Source organism: Gymnoscopelus braueri, assembly GCF_963280865.1.
Source record: "Gymnoscopelus braueri genome assembly, chromosome: 19".
Classification (NCBI taxonomy): domain Eukaryota; kingdom Metazoa; phylum Chordata; class Actinopteri; order Myctophiformes; family Myctophidae; genus Gymnoscopelus; species Gymnoscopelus braueri.
The window spans coordinates 1,720,576-1,743,224 of NC_137621.1; the positions used below are offsets into that span (position 1 = coordinate 1,720,576).

The 22,649-nt window shown below is 40.9% G+C and overlaps 1 protein-coding gene across 2 annotated transcripts; it reads right to left on the bottom strand.

The window, feature by feature from the left end:
* Positions 1-251: 251 nt before the first annotated feature.
* Positions 252-22,295, bottom strand: slirp (SRA stem-loop interacting RNA binding protein). Of its 2 annotated transcripts, XR_013932138.1 has the most exons (5): positions 22,202-22,295; positions 19,677-19,735; positions 17,194-17,301; positions 14,084-14,214; positions 252-267 (listed from the first exon to the last, which is right to left on the bottom strand). XR_013932138.1 is itself a non-coding variant. In XM_080414412.1 (4 exons), exons 1-4 carry the CDS (start codon positions 22,272-22,274, stop codon positions 14,146-14,148), a joined length of 309 nt encoding a protein of 102 aa, XP_080270538.1. In that variant the 5' UTR covers positions 22,275-22,295; the 3' UTR covers positions 13,297-14,145. The 2 variants fall into 2 exon arrangements, 1 of the variants encoding a protein (XP_080270538.1); XM_080414412.1 differs by lacking the exon at positions 252-267 and having other exon boundaries at positions 13,297-14,214.
* Positions 22,296-22,649: the final 354 nt, after the last annotated feature.

Genomic DNA, 22,649 nt, shown 5'->3' on the forward strand with positions numbered 1-22,649 from the left:
CACTACAACGCCCGCTCGAAATACACGTCCATCAGGTGAGCCTGTGTCGGTTCCTATTAATGTAAACCATCCACCAGCATTTAACATTATTACACAAGATATTCGCCAATCAATTTCATCTCCACCTACAGGTCGCACTCTGCTGAGCCGCCTCGGACCCCCAACTCATGCAGAGCAGACCAGGCTCGTTCCCACTACCCCCATGCATCTCCCTCCACCCCCTGTGCCTGCTCCCCTCCCCCCCCCTCCTTCCCTACCTTTAATCTCCTTTCCCCCCAGCCCTTCCCCCTCTTACCAAAACCCTCGGCAAAGGTTTTCACCCCCGTCTATGCAGGCTTCACTGTCATCCCACCCCCCTGCACAATCATCCAACTTCCCCCACACTTCTGTCTCTTTTTCTGTCTCCGTCCCCGAGGCCGCTAGCCAGCCAAACACCCAGATGGCTATCACACAGGGCCGGCTAGCACCTTCAACCCCCACTCAGGTGCCCCCCCAATCAGCCATGGGCATCCTGAGCAACTTGCCTCTCTCTTCTTTCCCTCCCTCCCCCGCCCTTGTGTTTCCAACCCCCCCCTTTTCTCTCTCCTCCGCAGTCGCAGCCCAGGTGCCACTGAACGCGCTGGCCCTCAACCCACAACCCATATCAAACCACCTCCGTCAACAAATCATCCAGGGTATGGACATCGACCTCTCCGCAATAATAAAACCATCCACCCACACCTTCCAACCCCGGACAGTCGACTGCGGAGGCATCTCAATCACCCTCCGAGACCTTTCATCCACTGCCCCACCTCACAACACCCTCACTGCCACAGAATTCACCCTAGCCTTCTCAATCTTCAGGAATGTCATCTGCTCCCTATTCCCCCACAGAAGGCAAGAGTTAGACGACTACCTTTCCATAATTATGGACATGGCAGTGCGGTTTGGTGGCACATTGTTTTATGAGTACCACCGGCAGTTCGCAGCGAGGGCGGCTGCCCGCATACAACAATGGAACCTCGCTACCTACTGGGGAGCGCTAGACTTAGAACTCTACAGCCGGCTGTTCACAGGCAGCGCCGCTATAGCATGTAACATCTGCGGCTGCCCCTCCCACCCCACCACCGACTGCGTGCTCACCGCACACCAGCCTGCACCCGTAGCCCAAACTAGAAGAGAGCCAGCAGCCCCAGTTCATTATCACGATCGCCCCACCACATCCTCCATCCCTCCATCAGTCCCCGCCCTCATGGGAATAGGAACACAACAGTACCAGCCAGGCCGGGACAAGCGATCCAAACCCGGCCGCCCCATCGCCCAACCAGCCTCCTGCCAAGCCACGGACAAGCGTGGCAGGAAAATTATGTTTGTTGGCTCCCGCATGATATGCAACAACTTTAACGATGCAGGATGCGACTCATCGTCTTGCAAGCTCCTGCATGTATGCACCTACTGCGGAGGAGCCCATGCCCGCTACACATGCCCCCACAACCCAACCAAACCATCCAAAAGTTGACTGTTGCACTATCTGGCCACCCCCATTAACATCCCCGCCCTGGCCAAGGAGCTCGCATTCCACCCAGACCCCACATTCGTTAATTTTTTCATCGACGGTCTCAATCATGGTTTTTCACCCGGCCTCACCACACTTCCCGATCATTCCCACTCTTGCAATAACCTCCAGTCCGCACTAACAGAACCAGAAATCGTCACCACCCTGCTTGAGAAAGAAGTCAAGCAAGGGTTCATGATCGGTCCGTTCGATTCCCCCCCATTCCCCATTCACCGCATCAGCCCAATAGGAGTGGCCACCAGGAAGTATTCAGGGAAGAAAAGATTAATTATCGATCTATCTTCCCCACACGGTTCATCCATCCCCAGTATTAATAGCCTCATCCCCAGTGCAGATTTCACACTTCATTATTCAACAGTTGATCATGCCATTGCCCTGATCCGGCTCGCTGGATGTGGTGCCTGGCTATCAAAAGCCGACATCACGTCTGCCTTCAAAGTTCTCCCACTCCACCCAGACTCATGGCACCTTTTTGGTGTCTGCTGGCAGTAAAAATTTTATTTTGCTGTAAGACTAACATTTGGCTGTAAAAGTAGCCCAAAACTTTTCGACAATCTGTCAGAGCTACTTTGCTGGATTTTAAGCAACAACTACCGCATACCGCACCTAGTCCATCTCCTGGATGACTTCCTCACAGTCGACCCCCCATCAGCCCCCCCCGCACGCAGTATCACGTGCCTCAAGACCGCTTTTGCGGCACTCGGAGTTCCTCTGGCCGAGGAAAAAACAGTAGGTCCATTTCAAAAAATTTAATTCTTAGGAATTAATTTGGACTCCATCTCATTCCAAGCCTCACTCCCCACAGAGAAACTAGACCGTATTACACTACTCATTTCCAATTTTCTACAAATCACATCCTGCACCAAGCAGCAACTACTTCAGTTACTAGGTCACCTCAATTTCGCCACTAGAATCATCCCACAAGGCCGTTCATTTATTTCCCACCTCCTCCACCTCGCTGCATCCGTGCCATCCCTCCACCATCATATCATGTTAGAATGCCGCTCAGAGCTTAGGCTCTGGCACCTCCTGTTATCCAACTGGAATGGCATCTCCTTTTTCTACAATGATTTCCACTCCTCACCAGAGGACTTGCAGTTATACACCGATGCAGCGCCCTCTGTAGGTTTTGGGGGTTACTACAGAGGGAGATGGTTTGCAGATAATTGGCCCTTAGATTTTGTTTCCCCCCCGTTCGACACCGCCCACTCTTCAGCTTTGTTCGAATTGTATCCAATTATTGTCGCGGCCTCTCTTTGGGGCCATGAATGGACCAGCCGCTCTGTTCTCATACATTCTGATAATCAGTCCACAGTCCACATCATTAATAAAGGTCGGTCAGCATCACTACCCATCATGGCTCTTCTCAGGCGCCTAACATGGCTCTCAGTCACCAATAATTTCATTATCCGAGCAGCCCATGTCCCAGGTTACCACAACACGGTAGCTGATTCACTGTCACGTTTCTCCTTCCAGAGATTCAGAGCCTTGGCACCATCCGCAGACCTCCACCCGACTCCAGTTCCTCCATTTTCCGAGATGACCTTCCCATAAACCATTCTCTCCATAACCTGGTATCCATCTCCCGAAATCACATCCTGCAAGGTATAGCTCCCTCCACACTTTCCTCCTACTGGACAGCATGGAAAAATTTCCAATCCTTTCACTCTACCTACAGCCTGCCATTTCCGTCTCTGGACCTCATTACACTCACCTCCTACATCAGCTACAGCCATTCTTCTCGGGCCATGCATCCATCAACCATCCGCGTCTATCTATCAGGTATAAATTTTATTACTAAGCTCCTAACAGGAGCACCTCACCCCTTTGCCCAGCACTCACACGTCACCCTGCTCCTTAAGAGCCTGAGAAGGAACGAGCCACGTAATCCTCCACGCCGCCAACCTATTACCTCTGATGTTCTCGCAGGATGCATCAACATACTCCGCTCTGGCTATACAAACCCATCTGTAGACTCCACACTGGAAGCAATGTTTCTCTTAGCTTTCTTTGGGTTTCTAAGATGTTCAGAATTCACTACCTCTAATTCTACATTCATTCCTCACTACCATCCCTGTTTATCCGATCTGACCTTTCCAGATTCCTCCACACTAGTATTCTTGCTAAAACATAGCAAAACAGACCAATTCGGCAGAACAACGCCAATTTACATGTTTAAACTCAACTCCTACCTCAGCCCTTACGAACCCTTGGTCCATCACCTCCATACCAGGCACTCCTCCCACGCCTCTCCTTCCGACCCGTTATTTACCACTGATACCGGTTCAGTCGCGACCCGCCACTGGTTCCTCTACCACCTCCGGCAAGTTCTGACCAAGGCCGGATATCCCGCAGGTAACTTCTCCGGCCATTCGTTCCGAATCGGTGCTGCTTCTTCTGCATCTAGAAGAGGCATCACCGACCACACCGTCCAACTTCTAGGGCGTTGGACTTCCCAAGCATACCACACTTACATTAGAACCAACGTACAAGACCTCAGGAACGCCCACACATCCATGGTCCAGTAAATGTTCTAATTAATGTCTGACTAATTATGCTTTCTCTTTTGGGGTCTCGAGTGATGGTGCGTCCACAGATTACAGCCAAGACGGACGCCTATCTCCTCAGACCCTAAGCCAAATACTCAGGTCTCCATCCCCCTGGAGCCTCATGGTTATGCCTCCCCCTCTCTGGGCTTCACGCGCCCTTCCACCCCTCATCAGGGCTACGCCCTTCCTCCCCCACCATGGCTTCGCCCTTCCCTCCCCCAGGGCCGCGCCCCCACTGGGCCCCGTCCTTCATCCCTCCCCAGGGCTACGACGCCCTCCGTCCCACACTCCCTTTTGCGCCCCTTATCCAGGCTTCACATGCCCCTTCATCCCCACCTCCCCTTCCTCTGTTCTCACTCCCTCCAGCTCACCTCACCCTAGCCATCCTCTCACCATCCTCACACCCTACATCCTTCACTTACCCTCCTCACTAGATAAATCGTACCCCTTGTCTTCACTCCCTCATCCTCACCCCCCTTCCTCATCACCTCCCTGTCTACACATCATCTCCTCCTCCATCTCCACTCCTACATCCCCACCCCTAAAGCCTCCCTTCCTTCCCACCCTCCTTCCCTCCATCTCCTAAGCCATGCATAACCAATTCCTTCCTGACAGGTCCATCTCCTTCTTTTCTAAATAAAGAATGTTAAACTATGTTTGGTTTGAAGGCGTGGTCTGTACTCGTGAAACCAGCTTAAGACCAGCTAAGACCAGCTAAGACCAGCTAATACCAGCTAAAACCAGCTAAAACCAGCAACCACCATAAGCTGGTTTGTGCAGTTTTTTTCAGCAGGGTGCTCGTTACTATAGAGTGTCCTGTCCATATAAGGAGTCTCCATGTCTCTCCAGCTCTTTATTAAACAGAAAATGCATTTCCGTTTCAGTTTCAGTTTCATTTCCAATTTTATCCAATCAGGATAGAGAACTCAATCAGGATATAGATTAAACAAGTGAAATTGGAAGTGATGACACTAAGAAATGAGCAGGCAAAATTGGAACTGGAACACTATAAAAATGAAGCTTAAAATGGGTACTTTCTCCTGATTGGCTGAGATTTTGACACCTACCAGAACATGTATTTTCTATTTATTAAAGAGCTGGAGAGACGGGGAGACTCCTGTTACTGAACAAACACTCTATAGCAATGATTACTATCAGAATATAGTGCTATAACCTTTTAACAAAATACTTTTTGTTTTAACCCAAAAATATCACTTACCCTACCTTTAACTTTATGAACTTAAATACAAATACATTGGACATAAAAAAATATATTTTGATACTAGTCATTAAGCTACTACTAATATAGTAATTAAAGCGGGTCTTGTTTGCATTTTTGGAATTGTAACAGCTGAAATTAATAATATATCAGTATAGGGACCGGGCATAGCGACGTCACCGTTATGTCGCAGTGTGTAACCCTGTCCACTTTGGCCGCCATTTTCGGTGGGTAGATTGACGCGCTGCCACAACACTGTACTAGTCCTATGCTTGTTGCACTATGGAGATCAGATGTCGGAGACATCAAAGAAAAGTTGTATGGCTTGGGTGTCAGCTGACGAATAACATAACCTTCAGAGATAAAAAATATAAACAGTGTGCTGATCAGAACACAGAGCAGAGCCCTGGCTAAGTGGCTAGCGGCTAAGCTAGCAGTTTGGATGGGAAGTTTGTGGCCGTATTAGCTAAATCTGGCATTTAAAAAAAAAGAATGTCTATCGAATATCTTAAATTCAATGAGATTGAGCTAACAGCTAAATTGTGTTTCTCTATGTGTCCAGTATGAGAAACTTTGTCTAACGTGGGTGGCTCACGGTCACGGTGGCGACTCTTGTCTGTCTGTCAGCAAGTGTTCAGACGTCGGAGATATCAAATAAATGTAGTATGGCTTGGGTGTCAGCTGACAAAATAACATAACCTTCAACAACATTCACAAACACATATAAGCTCAAAGAACGAGCATGACAGCACATAATCAAACATATAAACATCTGTTGGAGGCGAGGCGAGCATCAGCGTTGCCATGTCGGCTAATTATAAGCGACTTTGGGCTTCTTTTTCTGTAAACTTGCTTGTAAAATTGGTAGTTGCGGGTTGCGTTTTTTTGTGTAGCTTATTTATAAAGTGTACTTGCTTATTTAGGCTTTTAAAAAAAATTAAATAAATTTAAACCAGTGGTTCTCAAATCTTTTCATGAAAATGTTTTGTGCCAGGGAGCATTTGTGTTGTTAGAATGTTTAAAAAAGTATTACAAATATTTATTTTATTGCAAGTTTTTTTTTAATAGCCTATGTACAAGCTCACGTGATCTTGTAGATCGGCTATTTTCAAGTAGCCGATGTCACTTAAGCCACTTCTTTTGGGCTTGTTTTCATAGACCTGGTTGCTTATTTCTCTCGCAAAATATGGCAACACTGATCGCAACAGGTCCGTTGTGCACTTTCTCAATGATCAATGAACAATATAAAATAATGAAAAAATAATAATTATACTTCGCTATAATAATATTATAAATATATAGGCCCATATATAAATAACCAGTACTGAAGATGACTATATTTTATTTCGGTTACACAACTAAGCAACAAAACGTTAATTCTTTTCAGGTAAAATGAATGATTGTGACTGACAGGGCACTGTCATTACATCTGATCTAGGGCACAGATGTAATGACTTTTTTCCAGGTAGCGTTCAGCTTCTCTCTGTATGGTATCTCTCTGTCACGTGTTCAGCTTCTCTCTGTATGGTATCTCTCTGTCACGTGTTCAGCTTCTCTCTGTATGGTATCTCTCTGTCACGTGTTCAGCTTCTCTCTGTATGGTATCTCTCTGTCACGTGTTCAGCTTCTCTCTGTATGGTATCTCTCTGTCACGTGTTCAGCTTCTCTCTGTATGGTATCTCTCTGTCACGCACTGCGCGGTCCATCTTCTGTCCTTTACCAATAAATCTGTTTATTGTCTCCGCCAGGCCGAAAGGTATGACGAGAGAGTATGTTTTACCCCCTGTCCGTCCGTCCGTCCGTCCGTGTGTCCGTCCGTCCGTGTGTCCGTCCGTCCGTGTGTCCTCTGCCCCAAATCATTTACATGGCCCTGTTATAGCGCCACCAGGAGGCAGATTCGTGCAAAATCATTTTCTTTATATTACTCCTACAGCTTTTATCCAAACATCACGCAAATCATTACACAGTATCTCTATAGTCATGTGATCAACACGGATCTGTCTGATTTTCCATATTCCATCCTGATTGGTCCATTTTGAACTAAATGCCTCAAATCATGAACGCAGCTTGTGATTTCCGTGAAATTTCACACGCACATTCCCATTAGGCAGAGGAAGAAATGCCACTTGGAAATGTTCAAATCAGCCTCATGGTGGCGCTATAAAAGGCCAAATTGCGTTTTTAACTGTAGCTGCACCGATCTGCGTGAAACTTTGCACGCATACTCCCTAGAGGCCAAGGAATTAGCCTTTTATAGCGCCACCAGGAGGCCGACTTATGTAAAACACATATTTTGAGATTAAGCCTTCAGATTTCTTCCAAATTTCACGCAAATCGGTACACATGATCTCTATAGTCATGTGATCAAGATGGATCTGTTTGATTTTTCATATTCCATCCTGATTGGCTAACATTGACATTAAGGTTTGCAGGAGTGGACCGTTTTGAACAAAATGCAGCAAAACATGAACGCAGCGTCCGATTGCGGTGGAACTTAGCACGTACATTCACACTACGTTGATGAACAAACGACACCCTTTTAACATTGCCCTATTATAGCGCCACCAGGAGGCCGATTTTTTCTTTTTTATATTACTCCTACACATTTTGTCCAAACATCATGCAAATCAGTACACATTGGCCCCGATTCATAACGAGGGTCGTAAATAAAGTTTGTAAAGGAGGTCGTATTTTGGTAGTCACAAACGGACGTGCAATTCCCAAAGGGGTTCGTATATCACAGAGACGTGCGTATGACCAGGTGTAGGAGCTGATTAATCTCGAAGTCTGCATCCAACAGCATCCAACTTTAACGTCACTTTACGGCACAGTGTTGCCATGTCCGCTTATTATAAGCGAATTTGCGCATATTTTTCTGTAAAGTTGCGTGTAAATATTGGTAGCTGTGGGGACCGTGTTTTTTTGGGCTTGTTTCTAAAGTGTAGTTGGTTATTTGGGCTTGCTTCACAATTGTTCAATTGTTTTAACCGGTGGTTCTCAAATATTTTTATGTCATGGACCCCCAAGTTAATATGTAGGCTAATTTATCCCTATAAGCCCCATCTGAAAATGTTTTGTGCCAGCTGGAGGCAGATTTGTGTTGTTAGAATGTTTAAAAAATCTTCCAAATATTCCACATTTTATTACAAGATTTTGCTAAATATAGCAGATCTACAAGCTCTAGACAAGATCTTCTGGGCTTATTTTCATAGACCTGGTTGCTTATTTCTCTCACAAAATCTGGCAACACCGGTTACAGCTGTCGGCCGCATTGCCTTGACACTGACAGAGAACTTGAACACATCATTCTGATCTGTCTGGAAGCGAGTCCCACTATTGCACGATGGATCAGCTGAACGTAATGTGTAATGTTTACAAGGTTTAACCCCGCCAGCAAATAATAGACTAATAACCTGGAAAGGATATATTGCTCACGTTTACCAGGTAAAAAGATGATGTTGAAATAAATCCAGGGCACAAGTGGAACGCTGCTATCCGATTATGGAGCAGAGCTTATTGATTACTTATTGATTAAATTAGTTAATTTTTGATCACTGTCCTACGTCTGAATGGGGAATGGATCTTCTGGACAGAGCTTTCATCACTATAGTTTCCTCATCAGATGGTAACATTTATTAGGCTGTTGTGTGTGGCGTTCATGTGATCAATATACAGTAGAGTAGGCTATTAGCCTACCAATTAATACCGCGGCACGGACACTGGTGCGTCAGTCCCTCCGCAGTTTCATTAAGGCATGATAGCCTATTTTCATTATTACGTGACACTTTGGCTGAGATGGCCCGCTCACTGAGGACCTAATAATTCAGCTCTAAATGGAACTGATAGCCTAGAAAATAAATAAAAAGCGGTGGAATCTACATCATGTCTATATTATGCATAGGCTACAAGCAATACATCGTTTGACATTTATTTTTTATTTTTTATATATATGTGTTGACAAATGTTGGGCACATATATATTTTATTGGAGGTTTGCCACTGTTGTAATTGATTTTGGCATGAAGAATAAAGCATTCTAAAGACATACGCACATTTCAGCCCTGGTAAGACAGCCTCAGGGCTGACCTGAGAACGTGCGCACCTGACGCACAAAACACAGGCCAAAAAACTTTTATGAATCCGACTGCAGGTGTAGGATTTGTCCTAAATGCCGGTAGGTACAAAATATGGTCGTAAATCCCTTTATGAATCGGGGCCATTATCTCTATAGTCAAGTGATCAAGATGGTTCCGTCCGATTTTTTAGATTCCATCCTGATTGGCAAATTCTGAACATTGCTGGCCCACAATAACCCACCTGACCTGGCGGAGACCTGTGCTCCGAGGAGCACTTTTTCTAGTTAGTGTATGCGTTCAGGAGCAGTGGTGGGAAAAGCACTCAACTTCTTTACTTAAGTAAAAGTACCAATACTGCAATATAGAAATACTCTGTTACAAGTAAAAGTCCAGAATTCAAAATCTACTTGAGTAAAAGTACAAAAGTATTGGCATCAAAATGTACTTAAAGTACCAAAGGTAAAAGTACTAAAATGTTTGAAAATAGCCGATCTACAAGCTCACAACGCGTCGCGTCGCGATGCGATGCGTTGTGAGCTTGTAGATCGGCTATTTTCAAATAGCCTATGTATAAAATAGGGCTAAAGTGGTAAATGTATGTTTCATAATATCATCATTTACATCTAAAAAGTAACTAGTAACTAAAATGTTCAAATAATTGTAGTGGAGTAAAAGTACAATATTTGCCTCTGCGATGTAATGGAGTAGAAGTAAAAGTATTGGAAATTGGACATGCATACTCAAGTAAAGTACAAATACCTCAAAATTGTACTTAAGTACAGTACTTAAGTAAATGTACTTAGTTACTTTCTACCACTGTTCAGGAGTCAGACTCAGGACACGCGTGAGTAACTGCACAAAGGTTGTTATGGAGCCCAGTCAGCCCACCCAAGATGGCCGCCGGAACTAGGGGCTTCTGGGCTCCAGGGACTTAGGCTCCTCCCTACGCCCATTCCCTATTCCATATTAACCTGTGAGCCGCATTAAGTGAAGGTGGGGGCTGCATGTGGCCCCCACATGAGCAACTACTGATGACCTAGAAGAACCCAACACCACCTGACCCTCCTCTGTGACCAATGATTCAATTGTGTGTGTGTGTGTGTGTGTGTGTGTGTGTGTGTGTGTGTGTGTGTGTGTGTGTGTGTGTGTGTGTGTGTGTATATGTGTGTGTGTGTGTGTGTGTGTGTGTGTGTGTGTGTGTGTGTGTGTGTGTGTGTGTGTGTGTGTGCGCGCGCAAGCACGCGCATGTTGAGATAAGTAAAACAATGTTTATGGCAAACATCAAACATCAAAACATCAAACTGATTCAACTGCTGATGAAAGTCATGTGACCACGTGACAATGAAATAAACAACTCAATCTAAAATAGCCACAGGTCTCATATCACTTTAGATAAAACAATAATAAGTTCAATATTTACAGAATGAATGAATGAAGGTAGACAAGGAAGGTCTAAATGTAGGGAAATGTAGCCAAATATTTACTTTTTGTTTTAAAAAAAAGTATTTACAAATGTACTTGAGTATAAGTGACCATAGTTGCACTAACTGCTCTTACTGTACAAGAACACTTACATACATACTGTGTGTACACACACACACACACACACACACACACACACACACACACACACACACACACACACACACACACACACAGATAAATGTAATAGTGTTCATGTTTACGGCACTTACAAAGATCTGTTCTTATTCAAGCGTCTTTGTCGCCCTCGTGTGGACAAAATGAATCAATACAAGTGGAATTGAGCAGCAGCAGGCCTACAATCATATCAGCTTCTAAACTGTGTTTGTTTTGTTTTGTTTTGTTTTGTTTTCACCCTTAAAATGACTTGATTTCATTTGTTTAAATATAGTTATATTTTTAAACATTAAAATATCTATAAAATGTAAAGATTACATTTACAGCTCACTCAATGTATCCATTTGAATAACTTTAAAAGGCCTAAATAACCCATGAATAATGTTTTAATTATTAGACTAAATCTATATTGAAGGCTGACAAGCAGAATAAATGTCTCATGGACATTCAGTACAGATTGTATTCAGTACACTTCAGAGAGTTAACGTAAAAGTTACTTGCATTTTCCTGAGAGCCAGTCAGTATTTTCTGCTCACTTCCCCAAATAATAAGACATTATTATTCATTATCATGAATTACATGAATTATTATTAGACACGTTGGATGATAAGCCTGTTCTACTGGCAATGTTTGTTTACATGTTTCTCTAGGAGTAAAGTCTTCATTATGTGGTTCTCACCTGAAATCAGTAACACTTTTTAGCAAGTTAAACACACACATACATAGAATACAGAGACAGTGTAGTGTCTCAGTGAACTATAGGATCATAGAATACATAGAGACAGTGTAGTGTCTCAGTGAACTATAGGATCATAGAATACATAGAGACAGTGTAGTGTCTCAGTAAACTATAGGATCATAGAATACAGAGAGACAGTGTAGTGTCTCAGTAAACTATAGGATCATAGAATACAGAGACAGTGTAGTGTCTCAGTGAACTATAGGATCATAGAATACACAGAGACAGTGTAGTGTCTCAGTAAACTATAGGATCATAGAATACAGAGACAGTGTAGTGTCTCAGTAAACTATAGGATCATAGAATACACAGAGACAGTGTAGTGTCTCAGTAAACTATAGGATCATAGAATACAGAGACAGTGTAGTGTCTCAGTAAACTATAGGATCATAGAATACACAGAGACAGTGTAGTGTCTCAGTAAACTATAGGATCATAGAATACAGAGACAGTGTAGTGTCTCAGTGAACTATAGGATCATAGAATACAGAGACAGTGTAGTGTCTCAGTAAACTATAGGATCATAGAATACAGAGAGACAGTGTAGTGTCTCAGTAAACTATAGGATCATAGAATACAGAGACAGTGTAGTGTCTCAGTAAACTATAGGATCATAGAATACAGAGACAGTGTAGTGTCTCAGTAAACTATAGGATCATAGAATACAGAGACAGTGTAGTGTCTCAGTAAACTATAGGATCATAGAATACAGAGACAGTGTAGTGTCTCAGTAAACTATAGGATCATAGAATACAGAGACAGTGTAGTGTCTCAGTAAACTATAGGATCATAGAATACAGAGAGACAGTGTAGTGTCTCAGTAAACTATAGGATCATAGAATACATAGACGGTGTAGTGTCTCAGTAAACTATAGGATCATAGAATACAGAGAGACAGTGTAGTGTCTAAGTAAACTATAGGATCATAGAATACAGAGACAGTGTAGTGTCTCAGTAAACTATAGGATCATAGAATACAGAGACGGTGTAGTGTCTCAGTAAACTATAGGATCATAGAATACAGAGAGACAGTGTAGTGTCTCAGTAAACTATAGGATCATAGAATACAGAGACAGTGTAGTGTCTCAGTAAACTATAGGATCATAGAATACATAGACGGTGTAGTGTCTCAGTAAACTATAGGATCATAGAATACAGAGAGACAGTGTAGTGTCTCAGTAAACTATAGGATCATAGAATACAGAGACAGTGTAGTGTCTCAGTAAACTATAGGATCATATAGAATACAGAGAGACAGTGTAGTGTCTCAGTAAACTATAGGATCATATAGAATACAGAGACAGTGTAGTGTCTCAGTAAACTAGGATAACCAGGTAAACAATGAACCTAGCATCAGTCTAAACTAAATATATTATACAGAAAGATAATAATCTTTACATTGAAACTATGGGATACCAGGTAAACCATAAACATGGCATCTGTTTAAATAAAATAAGCCTAAGTACCAAAAACATGAGAACAGAATGACCAGAGGTCTGTCTGTATGGTCGTCATATTCTAGCTCAGTCGCTGGTGTCAAGTGAAACGACACAATGCAGATCATGATGAAATCTATGTATTTATTGTTGCATGTTGGACACTGACTGTACATAATGAGTAATCTAATACTGTACACGTCTGTTTGAAGAGTTATCTGTTCTCACCGAACGTCAACTTGTGTGGTGTGTGTTGTGTGGTGTGTGTTGTGTGGTGTGGTGTGTGTTGTGTGTTGTGTGGTGTGTGTGTTGTGGTGTGGGTTGTGTTGTGTTGTGTGGTGTGGTGTTGTGTGGTGATGGAATGTGAGGTCTATGATGGTGACAGGAGTTCAACAACATCAGTGTGAGTAACAAAGGCTTTGTCACATTATTAAGTCACACTGACACAGAATATTAAAGGTAGGGTAAGGGATATTTTTTGGTTAAAACAAAAAACTGTTTTTGTTAAAAGGTTAAAGTACAATATATGTGATAGTAATCATTACTATAGAGTGTTTGTTCAGTAACAGTGTTAAATAGCAGGGGTCTCACTGTCTCTCCAGCTCTTTGACACAGTTTCAGTCAATCAGTAGGAGTATCCATTTATGAGCTTATTATGTTTTATATAATGTTCCAGTTCTAATTTTGTTCCGCTCATTTCTTTGAGTCATAACTTAACAAGTTCACTTAAATCTGTATCCTGTCTGAGTATCCTGAGAGAAAATGCATTTTTCTGTTTAATAATGAGCTGGAGAGACAGGGAGACTCCTGTTACTGAACTAACACTATATATAGCAATGAGCGCTATCAGAATATAGAGCCATTTAACACTTATTTTAACCAAAGAAAATCACTCACCCTACCTTTAAAACAATAATAATAAGAGGTTTTTCTCGTTCACATAATGGACAGTAAGACACAAAGTCACAAAGCTTCACTCGTACTCCGTCTCTTTGTTGTTCTTCTGTGCTGTGAACTGTCTCCTGTTCCTCTGGACCTGGAGCTGAGGACAGACAAACAGTCTGGGTCACAAAGACGCACCGACGATGAAGCCCACGTTAACAAGGCTCTGCGCACGGCAGCCATAATGGAAGAGAAACTGGGCCTCTTCCTTTACCGTTAGCAGCTGTTACCCAATGACTTTGCCAGGTGTGCGACCCCACGTTACGGAGATATCTGCGATTTTCCCCCCAAAAAATGCTTATCTACAAGCTCAGCATCTAATAGGTCATATTTTAATGTCTTCATGACTAAATATATAGCCTACATTTGCAAACATGTCAGTGCTGAGTAGACCACGTTACATTTGTGTAACAAGAGAAGAGACAATATTAATATTTGAGCATTTTGAATATCATCCGTTAAGACAAATACATTTATGACGGCAGACAGTTTAATTGACGACGACGTGACGCATCACTCTGTGCAGAATGTATCTGTACAGTTCTGTAGGCAACTTTAAGCAAGCCGCAAGTGGAGCCTGCAGTACCACCACGGCCCAAGAAACCATCACGATTCACGCCAGAAGCAAATGTTTGGAGCGGGGGGAGTCTGGTGCAACGCTCAGGTCCTGGACCTGGTGAGACGGAGGAGGAGCCCGGCCAGGAGGCCATCCACAGAGCCTAGTCCCTCCACGTGCCAGAGCCTCTCCTCCGGTCCCGACAGAGTCGTTCCGAAGGAGCGGATTGAGTGGCCCCGTCTTTCCCTAAGAGGACTGACTACTACTAGGGACTAGGGATGGAGCTCGTTAATTTTTATTGATAATGAGCACCTTATCGAGCCTGCTTATCGAACCGAGCTTTTATCGAGCCCACTATCGATCTTTTTCTATTATTAAGAAAAAAGACGTGAGACGAAAAATTCTGAACAGAACCGGTATCTTTTTTTATTGTCCAGTTGTGACAGTGAGTTTGTGGCTGACTGACCACTATCTAAAATTAAATGAAGATGACAAAAGTTAAAAATATTTTTGCCTATCATTAAAACAACCATTCATATAATGTGCAATAAGTGTTAAATGGCTTTATATTATGAATAGTACTGTAATAATTACTATAAAATCTCCATGTCTCTTCAACTCTTTATAAACAAAAAATGCATATTTATTGTTTCTATTCTTTTTTCTTTGTTTTAACCAAAATATAATCACTCACTACATTTGACTAGGGCCTTCAAATACAGTACTTTTCTAACAGACAGAAGGCAAGTGACCTTTTTACTTTTGAAAAATAATATTGAAGAAACGGTTAATGTGTGTACTGTCACTTTAAAAGCGCAATTTATACTTCATCGTACGACCGTGTCGCGCACCAAACATAGCCAATCTCCAAGCTCACACTGCGTCTGTTCGCACCACGTTGTGAGCTTGTAGATCTGCCATTTTCGGCAACGATAGACTGAGAAGACGGACACGCTCAAGCAACACTAGTTATTCATTCACAGGGAGATCCCAAACGGATTATTATCAATTGGATTATTAAAATTGTCAACGGAGACTTGCTACCTTGGGTAGAAGAGGACGAGTGAAACTTTTGAGAGTTTCACTCGTTAACGCCATTGTTTCACCGCTGCACCGCACATGTAAACACAACAACGACGCAACCACCCGTGTGTACAAATGGAACCAAATGGACGCTTATAGTCGCCTTAAAATAGTGATGTAGTGAGCCAATAAAATTCCTCTTCCTTGTTTCCCCGGGCAGCGCTGTTTGGCACAACTTGCAGCTATCGATACACTTTTAGACCGACATGTTTGTGCCAGCGTGGGTGATTAGATTTATTTCTTGATGGCCTCTTGTTTTGATAGTTTAGACATGACGTCATGGGCCGCTGCACTCCATAACAGGCTCGACAAGCCCAAAGCTTATCCAAACCCGGGTCTCCATAAATTCATGCCCGGGTATATAATGGACCCGGTTTTCGAGCTCCATCCCTACTAGGGACGTAAGTCGTTTTTACGCACGGCAGAACGCACACTTGACGAGCGTCGTCAAGAGGCCTCAATAGAAATATGTTTCCTCTCTTCAAAACGAGTTTATATTATTGGATATTTGTAACGTGATTTTATTTTGAAATGGTACTACTAGAAATAGAAGTAGCCAGGTAGCCTAGTTGAAACTACAGAGCTTCAATTAGAATAGAGAAGAGTGGTGACACCTGAAGGAAGTAAGGAAGAGGCCCACTTTCTTTACAAAATGGCCGCTGTGCACAGAGCATATTTAGCTAATGCAGGTTAATCCAATAGGGGTTCTGTAATGTTAAAGTGATGTGAGAGTGGGTTTGTAGATCTGTACCTTGTGGTTCTATAATGTTAATGTGATGTGGCAGTGGGTTTGTAGATCTGTACCTTGTGGTTCTATAATGTTAATGTGATGTGACAGTAGGTTTGTAGATCTGTACCGTGAGGTTCTATAATGTTAATGTGATGTGGCAGTGGGTTTGTAGATCTGTACCGTGAGGTTCTGTAATGTTAATGTGATGTGGCAGTGGGTTTGTAGATCTGTACCGTGAGGTTCTATAATGTTAATGTGATGTGGCAGTGGGTTTGTAGATCTGTACCGTGAGGTTCTATAATGTTAATGTGATGTGACAGTAGGTTTGTAGATCTGTACCTTGTGGTTCTATAATGTTAATGTGATGTGGCAGTGGGTTTGTAGATCTGTACCTTGAGGTTCTATAATGTTAATGTGATGTGGCAGTGGGTTTGTAGATCTGTACCGTGAGGTTCTATAATGTTAATGTGATGTGGCAGTGGGTTTGTAGATCTGTACCTTGAGGTTCTATAATGTTAATGTGATGTGGCAGTGGGTTTGTAGATCTGTACCTTGAGGTTCTATAATGTTAATGTGATGTGGCAGTGGGTTTGTAGATCTGTACCTTGAGGTTCTATAATGTTAATGTGATGTGGCAGTAGGTTTGTAGATCTGTACCTAGAGATTCTATAATGTTAATGCGATGTGGCAGTGGGTTTGTAGATCAGTACCTTGGCTCCCTCCAGAACGTGAGGTTCTTTATGCAGAGCGTTGTTCAGGTTCTCCTCGGTGGAGAAGGACACCCAGCAGAACCCTCTGTGGAACCCCGTCTCCTTGTCCTGGAAACACAACAACAACATGGACCGTACAATGAACAGTGGTGGAAAGTAACTAAGTACATTTACTCAAGTACTGTACTAAACACATAGAGTACAGAAGTCCTGACGTCACTCGTTCATCCCCTGGTTCGTAAAGTAATGTCTCTATGGAGAATAACATTGGGTCATCATAGAATCGTCTCATATAAGAATTGTGGTCCAAAAATAAACAAACTGTCTCGGCGATAGTGTCAGGGAGGAGGCTCTGTATCGTTTATGATAGTCAGTCACTTATATTTGATACAGTCTGTTTCTGGCGAAAATTTGACTAATTTGGCGGAAGTAACATTATCGTTTTCTCACCGTCAGTCGATGCTTCATATCCATAAGAGTCAAACCGCCGGGATCATTTGTTTATTTTTGGAACACAGTTCTTATTTGACGCGATATTAAACACGTCTATGGGGATTCAGAACGGGGGTGAAAAAAACGTTACCCAGGTAGACAAACCTAGGATGTGTAAATGACGTCAGACTTCGGTGCTCTATTGCCTGCGTATATAAACTTCCTTAAAAAATATCCTTTAAAAAAAGGAATGCCGCTAGAGGGCGCTCTTCCCCAGACGTGTTTCAATGGAAAAGACGACACCCTCACAGGCCTATGGGTTATGTGCATTCCAGTGTTCAATAGCTCAGTGCAGGGGTCTTCAACAGGGGGTCCGGGACCCCTAGGGGGTCCCCAGAGTTACTACAGGGGGGCCGCCAAATCTTTGTGTGATATGATTTTTTTTTACCTTAAAGTTGTACAATGCAAATTCACAACTAACGATTTTTAGCAACCTCTGCTGGTCACTACCGTCACTGCATACAATTTCCTTAGTCCTCGATTACCCAGAATTCCATTCGTTTTCACCGGAAGCCGGAAGCGTTTCAAAAAGCGATCTTTTAATTGTTTTATACTATCTACGGATCGTTTCTCTTAGCCAGTGGAGCATTAGTTACCATGAGCTGTGCTTTCTTTTTCTGTTCTTTTTCGATCTTCCAATCCTACATTCTCTTAAAATCAGCGTGAGGTTCCTTATTGTTATTAGCGCGATAGTTCCTGGCCAAACAGGAAACCGTTGCGGTAGTTCCTGGCCAAACAGGAAACCAGTGCATTTCCACCTCCGTTTTCCGGCCAGATGACGTCATTTCCCCGGGAAAGTCCCCCCAGTCCACGTTCAATAGAAAATATATAAATAAAAGGCTTCCGGGGGTGAAATTCATGGAGTGGGTGTTGTGAAACTTTTGCCACTCACAAAAGATAATCAATTTAACTTTAGTTTTGTTGAAAACGTTACCTAGTATGCCTTTAACCACTTGAACCCTTAGCATCCCTTTTCTGAGGAGAACTTTCTCCAAAAATAGCTGATCTACAAGCTCACAACGCCTCGCGCTGCGAGGCGTTGTGAGCTTGTAGATCAGCTATTTTTGGATTTTTTTTACATTTTTGGATAAAGTTCAAGCTCACAACGCCTCGCGCTGCGAGGCGTTGTGAGCTTGTAGATCAGCTATTTTTGGCAAAATAGGTGTAGAGGGGAAAAAAGAGCAGACCAAGTAAACAAAAAAGTTTAATCTGAAACACAATTTTATACAATATAGAGGGGGTCCCTGCTTCATCTCTGTCTCAGCTAAGGGGTCCCTGCTTCATCTCTGTCTCAGCTAAGGGGTCCCTGCTTCATCTCTGTCTCAGCTAAGGGGTCCCTGCTTCATCTCTGTCTCAGCTAAGGGGTCCCTGCTTCATCTCTGTCTCAGCTAAGGGGTCCCTGCTTCATCTCTGTCTCAGCTAAGGGGTCCCTGCTTCATCTCTGTCTCAGCTAAGGGGTCCCTGCTTCATCTCTGTCTCAGCTAAGGGGTCCCTGCTTCATCTCTGTCTCAGCTAAGGGGTCCTTGGCCTGAAAAGGCTCAGTGGTTCCCACACTTTTTAGCCTGAGACCCAAAAGAGTGAAAATAGCCGATCTACAAGCTCACCGCGCGTTGATCCACAGCACGTCGTGAGCTTGTAGGTCGGCTATTTTCACTTCCGCTTAGAAGTTAAATGTGTGGAATGTATAGAATTTTGATTGTAATTGTTTTTTTTCATGCATGACAATATTTGTATTAAACTTTTTGAAAATATTTTTAAATAAACAAAAAAAAGGGGGATATTTACTAGAGGCCCACAAAAAAAACGGTGCATTAGAACATACTTTCACACACACACACACACACACACACACACACACACACACACACACACACACACACACACACACACACACACACACACACACACACACACACACACACACACACACACACACACACACACACACACACACACACACACACACACACACACACACACTCTAAAGTTACCATGGGAAGCAGACATCTCTTCACTTGTCCAAACTGTCCAAAGTACTCCCTCATCTCCTCTGAAAGACAACAGAAGAAGACATTACATTCAGGAGCACAAAGCAAAGAGACTCACTAGTAGCTATGGTCCATAAATAGTATTTATATATAATATAAATATTAATATTAATTAATACTCACTAGTAGCTATGGTCCATAAATAGTATTTATATATAATATAAATATTAGTATAAATTAATACTCACTAGTAGCTATGGTCCATAAATAGTATTTATATATAATATAAATATTAGTATAAATTAATACTCACTAGTAGCTATGGTCCATAAATAGTATTTATATATAATATAAATATTAGTATAAATTAATACTCACTAGTAGCTATGGTCCATAAATAGTATTTATATATAATATAAATATCAGTATAAATTAATACTCACTAGTAGATATGGTCCATAAATAGTATTTATATATAATATAAATATTAGTATAAATTAATACTCACTAGTAGCTATGGTCCAGACAGAGTACTTATATATGATATAAATATTAGTATAAATTAATACTCACTAGTAGCTATGGCCCATAAATAGTATTTATATATAATATTAATATTAATATAAATTAATACTCACTAGTAGCTATGGTCCAGACAGAGTACTTATATATAATATAAATATTAGTATAAATTAATACTCACTAGTAGCTATGGTCCAGACAGAGTACTTAAATATAATATTAATATTAATATTAATTAATTAATACTCACTAGTAGCTATGGTCCAGACAGAGTACTTATATATGATATAAATATTAGTATAAATTAATACTCACTAGTAGCTATGGTCCAGACAGAGTACTTATATATAATATTAATATTAATATTAATTAATTAATACTCACTAGTAGCTATGGTCCAGACAGAGTACTTATATATAATATAAATATTAATATAAATTAATACTCACTAGTAGCTATGGTCCATAAATAGTATTTATATATAATATTAATATTAATATAAATTAATACTCACTAGTAGCTATGGTCCAGACAGAGTACTTATATATAATATAAATATTAATATTAATTAATACTCACTAGTAGCTATGGTCCATAAATAGTATTTATATATAATATAAATATAAATATTAGTATAAATTAATACTCACTAGTAGCTATGGTCCAGACAGAGTACTTATATATAATATTAATATAAATTAATACTCACTAGTAGCTATGGTCCAGACAGAGTACTTATATATAATATTAATATTAATATAAATTAATACTCACTAGTAGCTATGGTCCAGACAGAGTACTTATATATAATATTAATATTAATATTAATTAATACTCACTAGTAGCTATGGTCCAGACAGAGTACTTATATATAATATTAATATTAATATATATTAATACTCACTAGTAGCTATGGTCCATAAATAGTATTTATATATAATATTAATATAAATATATATTAATACTCACTAGTAGCTATGGTCCATAAATAGTACTTATATATAATATTAATATTAATATTAATTAATACTCACTAGTAGCTATGGTCCATAAATAGTACTTATATATAATATTAATATTAATATTAATTAATACTTACTAGTAGCTATGGTCCATAAATAGTATTTATATATAATATAAATATTAATATTAATTAATACTCACTAGTAGCTATGGTCCATAAATAGTATTTATATATAATATTAATATTAATATATATTAATACTCACTAGTAGCTATGGTCCAGACAGAGTACTTATATATAATATTAATATTAATATATATTAATACTCACTAGTAGCTATGGTCCATAAATAGTACTTATATATAATATTAATATTAATATTAATTAATACTCACTAGTAGCTATGGTCCATAAATAGTATTTATATATAATATTAATATTAATATATATTAATACTCACTAGTAGCTATGGTCCATAAATAGTACTTATATATAATATTAATATTAATATTAATTAATACTTACTAGTAGCTATGGTCCATAAATAGTATTTATATATAATATAAATATTAATATTAATTAATACTCACTAGTAGCTATGGTCCATAAATAGTATTTATATATAATATTAATATTAATATATATTAATACTCACTAGTAGCTATGGTCCAGACAGAGTACTTATATATAATATTAATATTAATATATATTAATACTCACTAGTAGCTATGGTCCATAAATAGTACTTATATATAATATTAATATTAATATTAATTAATACTCACTAGTAGCTATGGTCCATAAATAGTACTTATATATAATATTAATATTATAAATTAATACTCACTAGTAGCTATGGTCCATAAATAGTACTTATATATAATATTAATATAAATATATATTAATACTCACTAGTAGCTATGGTCCAGACAGAGTACTTATATATAATATTAATATTAGTATAAATTAATACTCACTAGTAGCTATGGTCCAGACAGAGTACTTATATATAATATAAATATTAATATATATTAATACTTACTAGTAGCTATGGTCCAGGGTATTTTAGACACAAACAGCTCAAACACCTTCTTGGTGGAACCGGTCGCCGCCATTTTGAGTGTCCTTCAACAAACTCTGACCCCTCTGACGTCATCATCATCACCGCCGTCATAATCGTCACGTGACTCAGAATGAAGAGCTGCGGTTGGTTGGGTTAGGCTGGGATTCATTCACTTTGCAGTTTTCACATCCGGTCTAAAGCCGGATACGGAAACGGCGTGTGTGCACTTACCTCATGTGTGCGTGGTACATTACCGGATACAGTAGGGCGGGCTCTAGACCGGATATGTGCGTTGCTCGCTGCCTCCTCCTCCTCCACGGCGTGAAAACAGCAGATCTACAAGCTCACAACGCGAGCTTGTAGATCTGCTGTTTTCACGCATGGCACCGTGGAGGGAGGAGCCTAATTGTTTTCAAGATGGCGGCCC